At 34.8% G+C, this 17,409-nt stretch overlaps 3 protein-coding genes across 4 annotated transcripts; all 3 read right to left on the bottom strand.

Annotated features, from left to right (window-relative positions):
• Positions 1 to 1,793: 1,793 nt before the first annotated feature.
• LOC147281061 (Heavy metal transport/detoxification superfamily protein) lies at positions 1,794 to 3,753 on the bottom strand. The gene is made up of 3 exons (XM_086248532.1): positions 3,644 to 3,753; positions 3,461 to 3,536; positions 1,794 to 3,194 (listed from the first exon to the last, which is right to left on the bottom strand). Exons 1-3 carry the CDS (start codon positions 3,719 to 3,721, stop codon positions 2,122 to 2,124), a joined length of 1,227 nt encoding a protein of 408 aa, XP_086104658.1. The 5' UTR covers positions 3,722 to 3,753; the 3' UTR covers positions 1,794 to 2,121.
• Positions 3,754 to 6,321: 2,568 nt separating this feature from the next.
• On the bottom strand, positions 6,322 to 10,803 carry LOC147281060 (respiratory burst oxidase homolog protein B-like). Of its 2 annotated transcripts, XM_086249308.1 has the most exons (13): positions 10,659 to 10,740; positions 10,350 to 10,622; positions 10,101 to 10,260; positions 9,576 to 9,624; positions 9,364 to 9,477; positions 8,800 to 9,241; positions 8,288 to 8,677; positions 7,996 to 8,091; positions 7,741 to 7,856; positions 7,533 to 7,635; positions 7,365 to 7,438; positions 6,646 to 7,148; positions 6,322 to 6,431 (listed from the first exon to the last, which is right to left on the bottom strand). In XM_086249308.1, the coding sequence occupies exons 6-13, from the start codon at positions 8,959 to 8,961 to the stop codon at positions 6,322 to 6,324; spliced, it is 1,554 nt and encodes a 517-aa protein (XP_086105434.1). In that variant the 5' UTR covers positions 8,962 to 9,241; positions 9,364 to 9,477; positions 9,576 to 9,624; positions 10,101 to 10,260; positions 10,350 to 10,622; positions 10,659 to 10,740. The 2 variants fall into 2 exon arrangements, with proteins under 2 accessions (XP_086105434.1, XP_086105433.1); XM_086249307.1 differs by having other exon boundaries at positions 7,350 to 7,438; positions 10,350 to 10,803.
• On the bottom strand, positions 8,984 to 10,875 carry LOC147281059 (respiratory burst oxidase homolog protein B-like). The gene is made up of 5 exons (XM_086246475.1): positions 10,350 to 10,875; positions 10,101 to 10,260; positions 9,576 to 9,624; positions 9,364 to 9,477; positions 8,984 to 9,241 (listed from the first exon to the last, which is right to left on the bottom strand). Exons 1-5 carry the CDS (start codon positions 10,873 to 10,875, stop codon positions 8,984 to 8,986), a joined length of 1,107 nt encoding a protein of 368 aa, XP_086102601.1.
• Positions 10,876 to 17,409: the final 6,534 nt, after the last annotated feature.

Here is a 17,409-nt window from a genome sequence, read left to right as displayed (position 1 = left end):
TCTTCATCTCTTGTACTAATATTTTCCACACAATTTTTGCTTATGTTCAAAATTACTCTGTTTCAGACTTCACTTATCTTTTTTTTTTTTTTTTTTGGATAAGAAGGGGAAGAATAATTATCCTTGAGAAACCATATTTGTTCATGCGCACCTCAGAAAAGAATAAGAATAAAAGAAAGAGGTTCTCTTCCTTATAAAGCTTGGAATGTCAAATGACCTTCAAGTGGCCCAGGGAATAAAAGCCCAAAAAAGAGCTTTTTCCAGAGATTAAAAGAGATCATTAAAGCAAGGCAGTGGTTGTATACTTGTATTAGAGTTTTTTTTTCCTGTTCCAATTCTGATACAGAAAATTATATGAGTCCACAATTTCCCTTCAAGATTTGACAAAGGGGAATATAGCAAGAAAGGAAATATGTAGGACCCATCAAATGCTGGTTCCTCTACATATTATCACTGATATGACCCTAAAAAATCCACTTAGAAATAAAATATAAAGCCACTGCCACATTTGTTAGAACAAAATAGAAAGATATTGGTAAAATGATTAAAGTATTAAGGTGGAGTTTGGCCAAGTGTCACTTCTTAAAACCAGATAAGTGATACCACACTTTTGAGTAATAATATTAATACACTGGGCAAAAACAGTCTAAGCTGAAGTCAAACAGAAGCCAATAAGCAAGCAACCTGCTTCTGAGTTCTGACTATATCATCATGAGCATGATTTCTTTGTGGGTTCCTTTGCCCAATGATGCAGTCTCAAAAGAAAGGATTAAAGAAAAGGCCTACTACATACTACCATACAAACTTGCTTTTAATTCTAAAGTAAATAAATGAAACTAAAGCAAGAGGACAGTCTATCACAACTCCAAAGATTAATGGAAGTAAGAGATTGCTTTTTAAAGTAAAACCTTTCTTGAAGATCAATTATTTTAATGATTGAGTTTATGAGAGAAAAAAATAATAAAAAATTTATTTGGTGAATTTAAACATTTTCTTCTTTCACACAATCAGCTGCAAAATGCACCATTTGCACTGGACACAGAAGAAAGAAGTAAGCAGCAAAGCAGAGAAGGGAAAGAAAATCTATCAAGCCCAGGCTCAATATTTTTTATATTCATTGGAATCTAGAAATTAGTTTCTACGTTCCAGAAAGAGACAAAAAATCTAGGGCCTTACACATTGTAAATTGTTCTTTCCAGTTCACAATGTAATGTAAACCTCCTTTAGGCTTTAATCTTCCCACTTTATCCATTAAATTTTCCTTTACACATCAGTAAGAGAGTATTTGAAAGACGGCAATGGAAATTACAGAAGTATTTGAAAGATTACAAGTTACAATCAAGAAAAAGTGCACCATGGGTCCTTGGAAATAACATAAACTTAGCAGGGGGTGCAGCAAAAAGCCTACAAAGGCCAAAGCAAGCTTAGATCAGGTGGGTCAAAGTGTTTTGGTTTAAAACTTTGAATGTTTGCATTTTCCTTTTTTCTTTGTGAAAGAATACTTAACTCCTTACATGTCAATTACAATTTAACATGTGTTGACTTACAAGAATGAATCAATCATTAAGCAAAAAATTAGGCACATGTCAAATTGTGATCCACTTAATGGTAGAATGACTTCTTGCATGTAAGGAGCCAAGCATTTTTGTTCTTCATGGCCACTAAATTTTGGACACATGATTGAAGTTATAGACTTATAGTTCTCTTGATTCTTGAACACACATTAAGCACTCATGCATGAACCCTTATAAAATGTCATTAGTCACCATCTTTTAATGAGTCAAAATGCCAAATCTACTTTACACATCAGAAAGGGTGCTGCTGAGAGAGAATTGGAGACCTACTAAAACCAAACATTAGAAATTACAATGCTAATAACTCCTTCATTCAACTTTAACAGAAGGACTAAAAAGTACTAAATACTAGCCAAAAGTGCCCCAAAAACCCCTCCTAAAGCCCATTTATTTCCCTCACCCCCTAAGTTAAACTACATTGCCTTCCTATATCAACATAACTAGATTACACATAAAGAAACCATCTCCATGCAACTTATACAAGCAGTATAAGCTTCCTCCCTCTCAAACACCAAAATGTCCAAAGCAGTCATTTCGCACAAACCCTTCACATAATTTGGCACCCATTTGGATTCTCATCACTGAATAGCTCGAAGGAATCGGATGGCTGTGATGAGTAGGAGTCCATATGAATCGGTGGGGCCTCCCTCTCGGTTTCAAAACCGGGATGCACGTACGCGTGTGAGCTCATGTACGGCGGTGGTGCTGCGTAATGGGATGCACCGTAGCTACTGCTGGGGTGCGCAGTATTGTAGCTAATTGCATGAACTGGAGGTCCGTAGTAATGCCGTGGGTACGGGTATTGGTACACTTGATGATGTGGAGGGCTGTGATTGGCTGGAGCTGGAATATGGCTATGATTGGTTGGTACTGGAACAGGGCTTGTGCCACGAGGGTAATGAGGACCGTGAGGGTAATGGCCTTGAGGCCCATTAAGCAGGTGATGCCCATTTGGTCCATTAAGCCCATGTGGCCCCTGAGGCCCATGATTTGGTGATTCAGTGCTTGGCGGTGCATCACCACACTCTTCACCCTCATTAACTTCAACATGAGCATTGGTATTGTTCCCTTTTTGCCCCTTCTTTTTCTTCTTTTTACCCCCACCGCCGCCACCGCTCTCCTCACCAACAGAATCACTTTCGCCGCCGCCACTCTTCTTCTCAGCAACCGGTGACTGGCTTGGCAAGTTCACAGTCTGCCTCACCTCAGCCGACTTCGGCTCTTTCACGTTTCCACCGCTGCCACCGGTTTTAGCCGGTGCACCACCACCGCCTTCAGTCACTTTGACCATATTACCCCCGTCAACATTTTTACTAGTTCCACCACCTTCATAGCTTCTTCCAGAGTCGTGAACTTGAACCACTTCAACTTTCACAGTCTCCTTCTCGTTATGATTACCACAACCATGGTTGTGGCTTTCCTCGGAGCTTTCTGGGTCGCTTTGTTTCTCTTTGTTTTTACCTTTGCCTTTCTTTTTGTCTTTCGAATTCGCCTTCGGTTCAGGCCACAGCTCTGCATGTTTCCCTGACTTCACCAATCTCTTGATCAAAGTCTCTGCCTCTACATTCCCTGTTACTGTCACTTTTTGCTGCTTCATGTCCACATCTGTTTTGTAAACCCCTGAAAACCACAAATTAAGAAAAATCAGCAACAACAATATATAACATTTTAAATGAACAAAACCCATATCCCACAGAAATGAAAGGTACAAGAAGTGAAGAAGAGCTAGGGAACTATAGAGACAGAAGTCACAGAATAGAACAGAGCTAGGTGAAGTAAAAGTAAGAGAAGCTTAGAAGGAAGAGTTAAACCAGAGGAAAAAGATCGAATAAGATCATGTATGAATAAAAATCAAAGGAACTTTGAAATCAGGGTTTTGGGTTTACCATCAATGTTCTTTAAGGTTTTTGTGACTTTCCTCTTGCAGCCTTCACAGTGGATCGAGACCTTCAACACCCATGTCTGCAAAACAGAGAAGAATAAGGTTGGTGTTAGAAACATGTGAGAGAGTTGAAGAAATTGCTGAAAAGAACAAGGCTGGTGTTCACAGAAACCATGCTTAATTCCACCTTGTATTTGAGAGGCTCTGAATTTTCTTCAGCTCCTTTAGCTTCTTTAGCTTCAGCTTTGGCCTCAGTTGTTGCCATTAGGAGAGTTGACAGAAGCAGAGAGAGAGCAACTTTTGTGTTAGAGAGAGAGAGGGGGGGGTGTGCAAATTGCAATGAGTGTGGCAATTGGGTTGCTTGAGAATGAAGTGAGGGTCTTTATGATGGAGAGAGAGAGATCTAGTGACTGAGGGGCAATGGAGTAGTACAATGGAAAAAACAGTGGGGTCCTAGAAGTTGGTGCTCGGTGCCAGTGGGGTGGCATATTTAATTATTTAATTAATTAATTAGTAATTTAGTACAATAAAATGTCACATAAAGATTTGATAAATTTATAATTCCCACACAAATTCTTTTATTTATTTTTATAGAACTTCCTGTTTTCTAATGGACACTGTGGAGTGTGGACACCTATCAATTTAGGATTTGATGCTTCTGCTAGCTAAGATTAGTGGCATTTTGAGTTTTATAATGCAACAAAGTAACATTTGATATAATCCCCATCTAACCCCAAATCTCCTGCTTTTGCACTTATTATAGCCTTATAGATTAAGTTTTAGTTTAAGGGAAAGAAAGATGGAGAAAAGTGATGACTGCTGAGAAGGTAATTAAAATTGGTGGCCCTGTTCATCAAGTTTATAATCAAATTGATTAGGAATGCAGTCATTTGGCTCTGATTTGAACATCCTATCAATTATATTTCTCTCCTTATATTATTCTTTTTTTCATGCTGGAGATAACTAGCAAAATCATCAAACGCGAATGACACTTGCAGAGTTTGTACATACAAATAAAACCTGAGTAGCATTTCAGGTTTTGGTGCTAAGTATGCAGGCCAAATGCATGGCTATTTTGCCTAATTACCGATTGATTTTCATTGATCATTGGCAAACCCTACTAAATGCCATGTTAGGTTTAATATGTCATGGGTTAGATTTCAAAAAATGTTGGGTATATTGAGATATTGTTTAGGTTACAAATAAAGTAAAAAAGTAGAGGACATTCAAACTTTGTTCTTAAATGTAAAAATAAATGCTATCAACTAAAAACTACAAACCCTCACAAATTTTGAGCTGTGTACTACTTGCCTATTAGCCTAAAGAAGAGGGTACCATTATTTTTATCAAATAATAAAAACATGAAGCTTTTTAGCATGGATTGCTTAATTTGGTCCCTATGGGCTGTATGAAGAACTTTCCCATTAGAAGGCATTCAGAATAAAGCTAGAGCCTTTATTAACTGCTAAACTAGTGGTTCAGTTTTTCTCTGCAATATTGTCCTTCATCTGCACTTATTATAGAATATGTTTTTAACTTTTTGTTTAAGGGAAAGAAAGATGGAGAAAAGTGATGAGAAGGTAATTAAAATTGGTCTTGTACTCTTGTGCAATAACTTTATGATCATATTGATTAAGAATGTAGTCATTTCTCTCTGATTTGATCATCGTACTATCTCTCATATATATTCCTCTTCCTTTTTCCCTCTTGATTTGAAAATTTTACATCAAACCCAAATGACACTTGCAGAGTTGTACATACAAATAGTTTTCTCTACAATATTGCCCTTCATCTGCACTTATTATAGAATATGTTTTTGTTTAAGGGAAAGAAAGATGGAGAAAAGTGATGAGAAGGTAATTAAAATTGGTCTTGTACTCTTGTGCAATAACTTTATGATCATATTGATTAAGAATGCAGTCATTTCGCTCTGATTTGATCATCGTACTATCTCTCGTATATATTCCTCTTCCTTTTTCCCTCTTGATTTGAAAATTTTACATCAAACCCAAATGACACTTGCAGAGTTGTGCATACAAATAGAACCTAGCTAGCATTTCAGGTTTTGGTGATAAGTATGGAGGGCAAATGCATGCCTATTTTCTCTAATTATCAATTGATTTTCATTGGTCAGTGGCAAATTCTACTAAATTCAAAAAGTTAGGTCTATTAGATCATGGGTTAGATTTCGAGAAAAAAAGGGTGTGTATTGAGATATTTTTTCAATTATAAGAAAGATTAAAAAGGAGAGAAGATTCAAACTCTGTTATTCGGCATGAAGATAAAATACTCTTAACTACTAAAACTATAGCCTCTTACAAACTTTGAGCAGTGTACTACTTGTCTATTGGTTGGCCTAAAGAAAAGGGTACAAATAGTTTTACTAAATGATTTAAATATGAAGCTTTTTAACAAGGATTTCTTAATTTGGTACCAATAGGCTGTAGGAAGAACTTTACAATTAGAAGGCATTCAGAATAAAGCTAGCCTTTAACAACTACTAAACTAATGGTCCAGTTTTTTCCTGCAATACTTCCTTAATCTGCTTTTTTTTTTTTTTACAATTAATCTGCCAACGTTTGTCATAAAGCAAGAAGATAGCATCTTTGAAGTTTGAATGATATATGCTTAATACATGCACCTAATAATACAGAACGTCTTTGACCAAAAAAAAAAAAAAATACAGAACTTCATAGTACAGGAACTACCATCTACTTCATATTCTAGTTTTTGCAACTGTACAACTTGGAAAATAATAAATATAATAATTAAAAAGATAGAATTATGAATCTGAGAATATTATTAATTATTTACTTACACATTAATGCATGTATACCAGAAAGGGGAGGTTAACAAGTAGGGAATTTAAAAGTTCTCTTTATGGAAATCAAACTTGGTCGTAGTTTTCCGGGAGAAGTCCTGAGCCAGCCTCTTTAACTCCCCAACTAATCCATGTGCACCGCAGTAAAACACTCCTGTAGCAAAACGACAAGCAAAAACAGAGTAGGACAATAATTATAAAAAACAAACCCAGAAAAACAATTTTTTTTATCCTTTATTATCCCTTTTTGAGTTATTTTCGAATACCCATTTTCGAAAATGGGTTACCAAACGTGGGTTTTGAAAAAAAAAAAAAAAAAAAAAAAAAAAAAACAGTATCGAAAAATGGTTTTATGTAGCTGTACTTACCAACTCGTTGATCAGTGTTTTTAACAGCCACATGCTTAAAAACGTTACGCCAATTTGGTCTAGCAAAATGGGTCTTGACCCTTGTACCCGAAACTATATCCACACCATTTTTGGCATGGTTAAGAGACTGAAGCATTGTAATCAAAGCCGATCGAGCGTCTCCCTCTTCATACACACTTGTGCAGTAGTTGTGGAGCTCAATCAACCCATCATGGTCATTCTCAGCCACCTCATTCATCACACCCCTAAACCACTCAAAAGACCCTTGCTCTCTTGTGATCCAATAGAAGTAAGCTCGTTTGGTCTCAAAATTAGATTTTGATCTTTTTTCATTGTCTACCATTTTTGTTTCTTTTTGTTGTTTAATGTTGCTAAGCACATCTTTGACTATGCTTATTAAAGGGGTGGCACCGATTCCAAGGCCTACAAGTAGGAGCACCTCGTACTCTTTGTAGTCTTGTGCTGGAGCCCCATAAGGACCATCGATTAAGAGTCTCGGCATCCTGCACAGTATTCAAATCAAAATCAAAATCAAATGATAATGGGTGTACATATTCAAATATTTTGGTTCAAAATATTATATATTGTGACATGTATTTTTAACATTATTAATATTAGATATTGTATAGAATTTACCACATACATTAATGACGGAAAAACACGATTATTTAGATATCTGTAGACGATTATCTTTTAATATTTACGATAGCACAAATTACCTGGATTTGATATTGGCTTGTGCAATATCAGCTCTTAGAAGGCCACTTTGCTCACTAGATGGAGGCTGGCAAACCTACAAATATTCATACGCCAAAGCTTGAGGGATCATGTACAAAATTATGTCAAAGAAATCAATGATATTATTATTGTTTATGCAAATGAATTACCTTAGAGAAAATGCATTTGAGCTGCGATGTCCAGTCACCCAATGTACGAATATGAACGCTTAGATAATTGTCTCCGGGAGCCGAAGTAATTGAGAAGGGATGCCTATAAGAAAAATTCTCATTAACAGTAAGTAAATATTGAGATTCTAAATATTATATTTTATAAAGAAAATAGTGACCAAAAAAGAAAACTATACATGGAAATTACCATTGAAATGGGGAAATAGCAGAACAATTCAGGTAAATATATTGCCCACTAGTGTATTTGAATCCATCTGGTTTTGACACGTGTAGTGCCAAAACATTTCCAGGGTAAACTGCAACCTGAAATTAATCAATCAAAGTGGATATTAATTAAAATAAATTTATATAGCTTTTCGATAAAGAGAAAATCAAATGATGTATTACAGTATTAGCACCCACTAGTGGAAAGAAGATAGACTTTCAAGCATAAATGTTGTACCTTCAAAATCGTTACAGATTTATAGCCAGACCTAAATGCCCGAATTAAACGTTCACATGTATATAGTATGATTGGAACAGCGAGATACATCCATGTCTGTGACAATTCATCAAACACCATTCTAGCACGTTATAATAAAATCATCAACAACAAAAAGTAACAAGGACCTGCCATGTTTTAGCACAATTTTCTGTGCTTTCTAGCTTTGTGAAAATGTGTAAGTGTGTAATTGTGCTGGTCAGGAGTGCTACGTAGTACAATAATTAAGTTTATGAAACACGCATTCACTTACAGTTTTCTTGTCCCATTTCTTGGAAAGGTAGAGAAAGTATCCATGGATGATAAAGAGGATGTAGACTATGACAAATAGGTGGTGGGAGTACCAAAAGGCATTGAACCCTGTGAGTTTTTTGAGGGGCTTAGGGAGGTTCATCAGTCTGTTGCGGCGAAACCAAGGTTGTGCTAGTGTATAGGCTACAACCATTAGCACCACCATCACCACCCCGGTCCATCCCTCGGTGCCCTTCACGAACCACCAGTAGTCATCTGGCCGTTTGCTACCAAAAAACGGCTTCATTGCATCATATTCATCGTCGGTTGAGTGTAATAGTCTAGGGAAGTCACATGTTAAATGTGAACCTGCGTGTAGTCCAACTCCAATTATAATCCCAAATGCAATCACCTAAACAAAAAATATGATAAATCGTTTGATTATGTGTTCTATGCTGATAATTGGTAAATATTGTTTGAATTATTGAATAAAAAGTTATAAAATTTAATACATTGAATTTTGTAGCACCTTACCTTATGAAAATTAATGTTGTCATCAAAGGGAACTACCACCCCTAACTTGGTCTTGCTTCTTAGCCAAGTAATTGTATTTCTGCAAACGGGTAGAAGAATTAGGGCCATATTGAACTTGAGGGTCTCAGCTCCACCCTTAGCTATGGACACACAATAGCCCATTACATGGAAGACGGCCCGGTGCTTATACTGAATGAATTTCCAAGTGAAGAGGCCCGTGCATATTGAAACCCATAAGGCAATGACCCAAATCCGCTTCCAATGGTCCTCCGTGAAGTAGGCGAGCCACCGGTACCACCGCCTTATTGGGTTGTACTCTTGGGTTGTACTCTTGGGTTGGAACCAGCTTTTGGCTCAATAACCGGCTTGCGATGCGGCTGTCCGTGGCTAGGTTCGTTGATTGGGCTGGGCCTTGGAGAAGTAGGATTTCCAGGTTGTACAACTGCAAAAGCCAGGCACAAATTGTTTGGTGGGTCCAATTAAGATGGGCTTGGCCCATTGGGATTTGGACCAAAACAGGCTGGGCCGTAGCCCAATTAAAATGAAAACATAAAAGATGTAAACCTCAATATATCCAAGGTTGTCTGGATCAAGCTCTTCCATGATCAGTGCTGCATATTCCTCAGATCGTTCTTGAATTTTGGACAGCCTATTAGCTGAAGCACTTAAGGCAATAATCTGAAAAATTAAATTATTCAGATTTTTTGTTTTTTAAATCATATGACTCATAAAATCCAACCATTTCATTTTCACATTTCAATGTCCAAATAACTGACCTCCTTCACCTCCTCTTCTGTGATCCGACCATCTGCATTTTTGTCCACCCTGCATCCACCATGCATGTGTTAACAAGAGACAGTGTAGTTTATGTCGTTTAATAATTTTTCTTTCCCAAGATTTCAATATCATATCTAATAAATGGCCATCTGGGCCAGTCCATAACTAGAAAATAATGTCATTTATGTTTAATATATTCGTCCAAGACCAAATATGATTAAAATAACATACACACACCATACCGTTAATATCAGAAACTTCCAAATAGTTTAGGCTTATCTGATATATCTGTACCCTCTCTATTAAAATATGTTTAAGCAGAATGATTAGCAAGAGCATATTATCACATATGAGGATGCCCATGTTCAACTAGCTGTACCAATAATTGTGCTTTTGATTGTTTTGTATGAGCTATAAATTAGGCACTCAATATTAATAATACCCAATTGTGATACAAAATAATCAAATCGTTTTGGTCAAAATCAAATGCATGCATTGAGAGTGAGCAGTGAATGAAGCCTCACATGTCAAAGAAGGTTTGTAGCCTGGCATCAAAACTGTGATCTGAAATTTGTTCCCAAAATTCTCGCAACTCAGCCTTGGTTATGGAACATGATGTTATGCCCCTCCTCCGAGCCAGTGCATCGAATAACTCACCAGCAAACTCACTTGACTCGTTCATCCCTGATCACACGATAAGTGAGTCTCACCTTTATTAGAAATGTGATATTAATGTAACACATATAATTTTATCCTGATATTTCATTACATACCTATACATTGAGCGAAGTGCGATTTAGGTAGTATCTCATCAACAGCAAATTCGTTAAACCTTGTTTCAATTTCAGACCAACCTTCACTACCCACATTTTTGGTCATGAACTTGAGACCTTTGAGGGCACGAGCAGCCCCAGACTTGGTCCTATCCACCCTTTTGAAGCTCTTGGAAGATGTCATGCGCTTGAATTCTTGGGACACTTGCCTCAATCTGAATGAGAGTTGGGAGCCAAGAGACAATGACGATCTATGTGATGGCCTTTTCTCAGCTAGCTTGCTTGCTAGCATTGCAGTCTCAGAGTCACCCCCTCTGATATTTTGCACCAAAACTGAGTCATCACGAACATCAAGTGTGATTTCAACATAGCATTCATCAATAAATCTAGCACTTTTCTTGCTGCTGGTGCTGCCATTCCTCTTGTGGGCCACTAGTGGGCCGCTTAATGGGCCGCTATACCCAACTCCTCCTGTGCTTTCTGTCTCGGACCATGAATCATGCAAGTGGTTTTCTTGAATCTCCATTGCTATAATTGGGAATCGGTATTTTCTTCGTGAAAAGAAAATCAGTTTGGAATTAGCAGGGTGACCATCATTTTTGCCAAAACTATATGAAAAAAGTTTGAAGCTTACCTGAGGTTTGTGAAGTAGTTTCAAAACGATGGAATATGATTGTTCGGTATTGCTAAGTTGCCAAGAATCATGTAAGAAAGGTTGAGAAATTTGGAGGGATATGGAAAAGAGTTATATAGATCGATATTGAGAGGGTGGCTGAAGTGATTAGTGGATACTGGAGAAGTCAAAAAAGAGACCGAGAAACCAAGGGGCGCATATGGGTTGTTTGATTGTTGGTTGATCATTGACATGATTGGACGACTATATATATATATATATGAAAAATCCTAGGCACTATATTTTTTACCTAAAATTATAAGCCCTACAATTGGTTCCCTAATTTGTGCTCTAATAAATTCATGTTATTTTAAATTAATTATTTTTTAAGTTAAACACTCCCCGTCACTATAAATTAAATGCCCAATTTAACCTTACATGTAAATTTGAAAACCTCAATTCCTTTTTTATCGCTCCAGCAAGAATCCATGGCCATATTATTGCAATTGATTCATTCATCCATAGCTAATCGCTCTTGCAAGACCAACATATGAGAGTGATTAGAATGTAACCAATGAGTGTGGCTAATCGCTCTTTAACCAAAGACCAACCCAAAGACGTCAAAGTTAGAATGTAACTGTGAGAATTTACCTTAGAAATATAACCAACGTACGTACTTGAAGAAAAAATAAGGAAATTTGTAATTAACAATTTGAGATTAACCCTTTTATTATGGTACTTAATTAATCGATTTGTGCAGGTCAACCTAAGTGTTAATTAGTTTTGAGTTTGTAACACATATATGATATATCAAACCCAACAAAATATATCCCACATGCATCTAGAAATTCATATGTTAATGCAATTCAAGCTCAACAAAGTATATTTTACGTATTGGGAATGTAAACTCTAGTTATAAATTTATAATTATCCCTCTGTTAATCAATAACTTATTAACTCTTTGCTGTTTTTCATTTTTTTTGGGATTTAATTAAAACTGATCGTAGATATATGTATCCATGTCAGCTTAACAGTGACATATTGACCTAAAACATAATTTCTTAATAATCTTGTGGTTCCGTATGAAATTGGACCCACCCTCATGCATTTTGCATGGCATTAAAAACAATTAACATCCAGAACTCACTAATGGAGTGTAGCTAGTAACATCAAAAATATCATATAACTAATTACAATGACAAGGATATATATGTATATATCAAAACCTTCGAAATTTACATAATCAATATGAGTCATCCTTCTGTTCATACAAAAGCATACGAAATTTGACTATGGTATTTTAGTTTTTTTTTTTTTAGTTGGGGGAGGGGTGATCGAACATGGGTGCATTGTGAGTAATTCTACGTCATTCCAACTGGGTTACCTAACAACTGCTTAATTCATTAAATAATTAAGGTATCTTAGTTTTGATTACGAGTAATTAATTAATCTTACTTCTTTGTTATTCAATCTATCCATACATATTTACTAAACTGAAATCAAAATAAACAAGAATTAGAATAAGCATAAATCAGAATAAGCATGAATCGGTATGAGTAAGAATCGAAATGAGTAGGAGTCAAAATGAGTAAGAATCAGAATAAACATAAATCAGAATGATCATGAATAAGCATAAAGAAAAATATTGTTGCATGTGGTTTGGTAAGCATGACTTTTCATATGATGTTCTGTGATGTTGTTAAAATATATATATTTTTTAAAAAATCGTGTGAATAGTGATAGATGAACAATGCACGTGAATAGTAACAGATGAGTGTTTTTTAAAATTTGGTCTGCAACTTAACTTTTGGTCAGTTGGGTTCAAGGAATTAAATTTCGAGTTTCGAGAAAATTTGGACGGAAATTTTGAAGATTTTTAAATTTCGACATAAATTAGATGGAAATGACGGAAATTACTATCAAAATACGAAAATTTTGAATAAAATTTTACCATATGTTTATTTAACATATTATCTACTAAATTGATAAAAAACATTGAAGAAATCAAATAATATAGTAGGTTTCATGTGATATAAGGTGAATATAATGCGTGCTGTAGCAAATACTGTTAAATAAAATTAGTATAATGAATAAACAAAATTAGTATATTCTTTAAGGTCCATTAACTTTAGGTACCAAATTATAATGTTTTTTCATTTCAAATACTAAAACATTTATGTCATTTCACTTTAAGTATTAAATTTCAGTTTAGGTACCAACTTTAAAAAATATAGTTATATCGAACTGTGACTGTTTAACAATCATAACTTTTTATTGATTTGTTATTTTTTCAATATTTATAAGGCTTAAACTTTAATGTTTAGTTTTTGGGTTATAGGACTTTCATCCTCCAAACCTAAATCAAAATTATGAAACCTTTAAAAATTTTGATTTTTTATAATTATAAATAGTCACAACTGTGACTGTTCGACAATTACAACTGTAACTGTTCGATAGTCACAACTGTATAACAAACTGATTTGTGACCTAATCCAAAATGTTTTACTCTAAGTTAGTACCTAAACTAAAAAAAATTAGTGTCTTGCTGCTTTACTAAAAAACTATTAATATTTGGTATTTAATCCTAATTTTCTATATTCTTTATACTGTATAATTTAATTATACACTAAAATCTAAACTCTAATACTCTATATATTCTATATACCCTAACACTCTTTATACTCTATAATCTATACATTAAACCCTATATACTCCATATTTTTTAGGATATTAGGTTTTAAGCCCTTTAGGATACTTTTAATTATTTTTTTATATAAAAATGTATTAAAGTTTAAGGTTTAAAATAACTAAAAGAAATCTCAAACATTTTTTTTCTTCTTTCCAATTGTTCAAAGGCCCTAAACCCCCCCTCATTTTTTTTATTTTTTTTTTCTTTCCTTACTTTTTTTCCCCGTGCCTCTATCTTCAGTCTTTTTTTTATATTTTTTATCTTTCCTTCCTTTTTTCCCGTGTCTCTTACTTAGCCAAGCTTTGTCTTCACTAAGTGTAACAACCCAAATTTTGACTTATGGTAATTTTGTTACTTAAATTTTTCAAATTTGTTTTAAGGAATTAGAAATTTCTTTAAATTTATTTTAACTAACTTAGACCTTTGGTTGTGGTTCTAGAGCTTAGTTGTGTGGAAATGAATTTTAGAAAATGAAAATTCAAGAATTTGACGATTATTATTTTTTTCAGAATTAAATTATAAGAGTAGGATTTTTCATAATTTTTTTGAAAGCAATTTGACTATTTTGAGGTTATAGAAAATTAGTACTCATCAATACGAGTTCGTAGAATTTTTCGGTGAATTATTTGGAGTCTCGAGCTATTCTTGGTGAATTTATGAAGTTGGAGAAAATAGAAAATATTAAAATTTCGATAATTTCGGTAAATTTAGATAAATTTCAGTAAATTTCGGTAAATTTCGATAAATTTCGGCAAAATTTTCCCGAAAAATTATTAAACATGTGTTTCGATTTCAACACCCTAAAAAAACGAAATTTAATTCCTTGGTTGGGTTTGAGTTTAATAATTTTTCTAATTTTGGACTGCAATTTAAAGCACTCATTAAATTATTCAGGTCCTTCGCTTTAATAATTACCACATTTAGGAGTGTATTTATTTTGATTTTCAAGGAAATTAAGAAGATAATACATAGCTTGTTTACTTATTTATTTTTCAAAGAAAATAATGGCTTGTTGTTCCACGTGATAATCGAATATTTATTTACTTATTTATCTTTGGACTTTTGGGTCCAATATTTCTCCAAAAAAAAAAAAGCTGTCGATCTCATGAAGACTGATGACTAGCTTCATCATTCATTCATTATTTCTGAAACAAATTAATAACGAAAATTTCAACATAAAATAATATCAATTATTTAATCCCTAGTTTGAAGGAGTGATAGGTCTATACTTTGTAGAGACCAAAAGAAAGCAGAAAATGGAAAAGTTGAACAGAAAAAAGAAAAAGAAAAAGAATTAGTTCAAAACTTCAAATCAATAGGTGCTTCACTGCTTTGAAGCCAAAATGCACGTAATGCACGAAAGAATGTGTATGGTGGGTAAAAAGGTATATAAATATTAAATATAAATATGGACCAGTCAAAAGTAAAAAGTAAAAAGTAAAACATTACCTTTCTTTTAGGCAGTGAATCATGCGGTCATGCCCATGTCCAATTATGATATAGTCATGTACACATTTTCTGATTATCCATACAAGTTCTAGAATTGTTGTGGTCTATCTATCCAACCAACTGGCATAGGTTGCACACCTTTCTCAATTTTCATTTACTTAAATTCCCTCATTTATTTTCTTGATTTCTTATTTCTTAATCTAGGCATCTAGCCAGGTGCCCACCCTTTTTTGTTTTATTAATAAGTTTTTTTTTTTTGTCTGAGACTTTTTTTATTGTTGGTTGGGGTAATTAATTAACAAAACAGTGGGTTTACTTTTATATTCCCCATCTTTGACTATCAATTATAGTGGAAGTCAAAATGGTGAATAGCATGAAGATGGGGATAACTAATAAGAAACTAGCAGACAAGGAACAAATTAGTAGCAGATAGCTAGCTAGAACATGGATTTGGTTTTGGAAGTGGGCAAGTCGCATTTGCAAATTGAGTTGGTTTTACTATTCAACTCTTGGTTTCATGGAAAACTAGTCAAAATTTGAGGCACTTTGTTGGACTTTTGGTGAGTGAATCTTCTCCAAGGGACAGAAATTACATTGGAAAACATGTCAATTGATAAAACAAGTGAATTTAGCTTAGCAGTTCAGCACCCGCACATGTTTGATGTTTTGTCTGCTATCTACACAGTTGTTGTCTAAATACACTGGAAAGAGATAAGATTTGTAGTTACACTTAAAAAAAAAAAAAGGGAAAATGTTCTCTTGTTAGAGTACTTGACATTTTTGTATATCAAATTGACAATTTAACAATATAACATATTAGATATTTGATTAAAGAATCATAAATCGGTGTATATATTTCCACTTTAGCTTTAGAATTAGTTATATATGCATTTCACCAACTATGGGATAAACATAGAATGACATATGCATCATTGCATAGCAGCCTAGTTAAAGACTAGCATTACAGTCAATTTACACTGCAAGATTTAACAGTGGTGAAGACTGCTCAAAACCAGTTAGAAAATTCTCTGTCACTTTGATTAACAGCCCACATTTGTAATCGATCAGTAACCCAATAGGCTTGTTCAAAATATTTCTTTCAAATTCCAAACCCAAAAGACCTAGGCCCATATATCCCTTAGCTTGGGCCCTTGGCTCAACTTTTCTTCTCGAAAATCATTTCTGTTCTCAACCAAGGACAACTAGCTTGGTTCTGCAGGACCAACTTGCCTAGATCAGATTCCAAAAAGGACCATAATTGAAATTTTGGGTGATAATCAAGAAAATGAGCTTCTGATGTCAATAATTTGTATGTGAAACCGCAGGACCAGGAGTAGCTTGGTAACAAATTGGTTGCTGTATCCCATGGTTCACAAAAAAGTTGTACAAAATGCGGTCCCCCATTCCATGGTTGTGTCTGATTAAATTACAAGCAACTGCTAAGGGTATATAGCCAATTACCAACGACATGTAGGTAGTGTATGTTGTCGGTTTGAGCCTCTCTCTCTCTCTCTCTCTCTCTCTCTCTCTCTCTCTGTGTGGTTAGGTGAGGGGACAACAAAGAGGCTAATAAATTGGCCTTATGAAGGCAATGAAACCAACTTTAATCCCACAAAAATTTGGATTCAAGTCCAAAAAGAACAACTGAAGACAACAAATTAGACACTTAAATGTATGAGAAAGGGACAAGCAGTCACTAATCACATAGCCCTCCTATTATTTTGCACTCAAGATCTTATTTTTCACTTTTGATGTGTATTGATTTTGGTTTCTTTTTGTGAGAAGACCACATGGGAAAGTGATGGACCCTCCCTATAATTATGAGGGTTGGAGAGAATCTGGTACTATACCCTCTAAATAGTTAGGCAGGGTCAACAAAATGGGACCCATCAAGGCTTTGTTTTGATTTGATTACTTTTAGCTGCTAAAAGCCTAAAAGCCATATTCAACTGCAAATAACCCATGACTCATTTGTCATGTAAAGTCCCTTGAACTACTCTAAGGTCATCACTAATACTGAAAGAATATGATGAAGTGCATGAATGATTATTGATGAATAGCAGAGAACATGTTCAGCTTTTCTCTAGCAAAGTTGTCAATTAAAGAAAATAAGACAAGAGAATGGAGTCAAATTAGAATGTAGAAAATCTTTATCAGATTCATATTAAAAGTGTTTTGCAGAGGCATTTATGGAGGTGAGAAGAGATAAGAGTACATGACTACATGGGCACAGGGAAGTAAAGAAGGCCCAGTGTACAACTACAACTGCCAGGCTCAGGGGTTCCTTGGAGTAGCATTAAAGACTCTCT

The sequence above is a fragment of the Dryas octopetala genome, chromosome 6, assembly GCF_963921425.1.
Source record: "Dryas octopetala chromosome 6, drDryOcto1.1, whole genome shotgun sequence".
Lineage (NCBI taxonomy): Eukaryota > Viridiplantae > Streptophyta > Magnoliopsida > Rosales > Rosaceae > Dryas > Dryas octopetala.
This window is presented reverse-complemented; position numbering and strand designations above follow the sequence as displayed.

Excerpts from the sequence above, each read along its gene's own strand:
- LOC147281061 (XM_086248532.1), bottom strand. The coding sequence starts at position 3,721 with ATGGCAACAACTGAGGCCAAAGCTGAAGCTAAAGAAGCTAAAGGAGCT. Across the intron at positions 3,537-3,643 it reads CAGAGCCTCTCAAATACAAG|ACATGGGTGTTGAAGGTCTC; the intron begins GTGGAATTAAGC and ends TCTGTTTTGCAG. Across the intron at positions 3,195-3,460 it reads AACCTTAAAGAACATTGATG|GGGTTTACAAAACAGATGTG; the intron begins GTAAACCCAAAA and ends TGTGGTTTTCAG.
- LOC147281060 (XM_086249308.1), bottom strand. The coding sequence starts at position 8,961 with ATGGGCTATTGTGTGTCCATAGCTAAGGGTGGAGCTGAGACCCTCAAG. Across the intron at positions 7,857-7,995 it reads AATCTGTAACGATTTTGAAG|GTTGCAGTTTACCCTGGAAA; the intron begins GTACAACATTTA and ends GATTAATTTCAG. Across the intron at positions 6,432-6,645 it reads AAACACTGATCAACGAGTTG|GAGTGTTTTACTGCGGTGCA; the intron begins GTAAGTACAGCT and ends GTTTTGCTACAG.
- LOC147281059 (XM_086246475.1), bottom strand. The coding sequence starts at position 10,875 with ATGGAGATTCAAGAAAACCACTTGCATGATTCATGGTCCGAGACAGAA. Across the intron at positions 9,625-10,100 it reads CTACAAACCTTCTTTGACAT|GGTGGACAAAAATGCAGATG; the intron begins GTGAGGCTTCAT and ends TGGTGGATGCAG. Across the intron at positions 9,242-9,363 it reads ACAACCTTGGATATATTGAG|TTGTACAACCTGGAAATCCT; the intron begins GTTTACATCTTT and ends TGGCTTTTGCAG.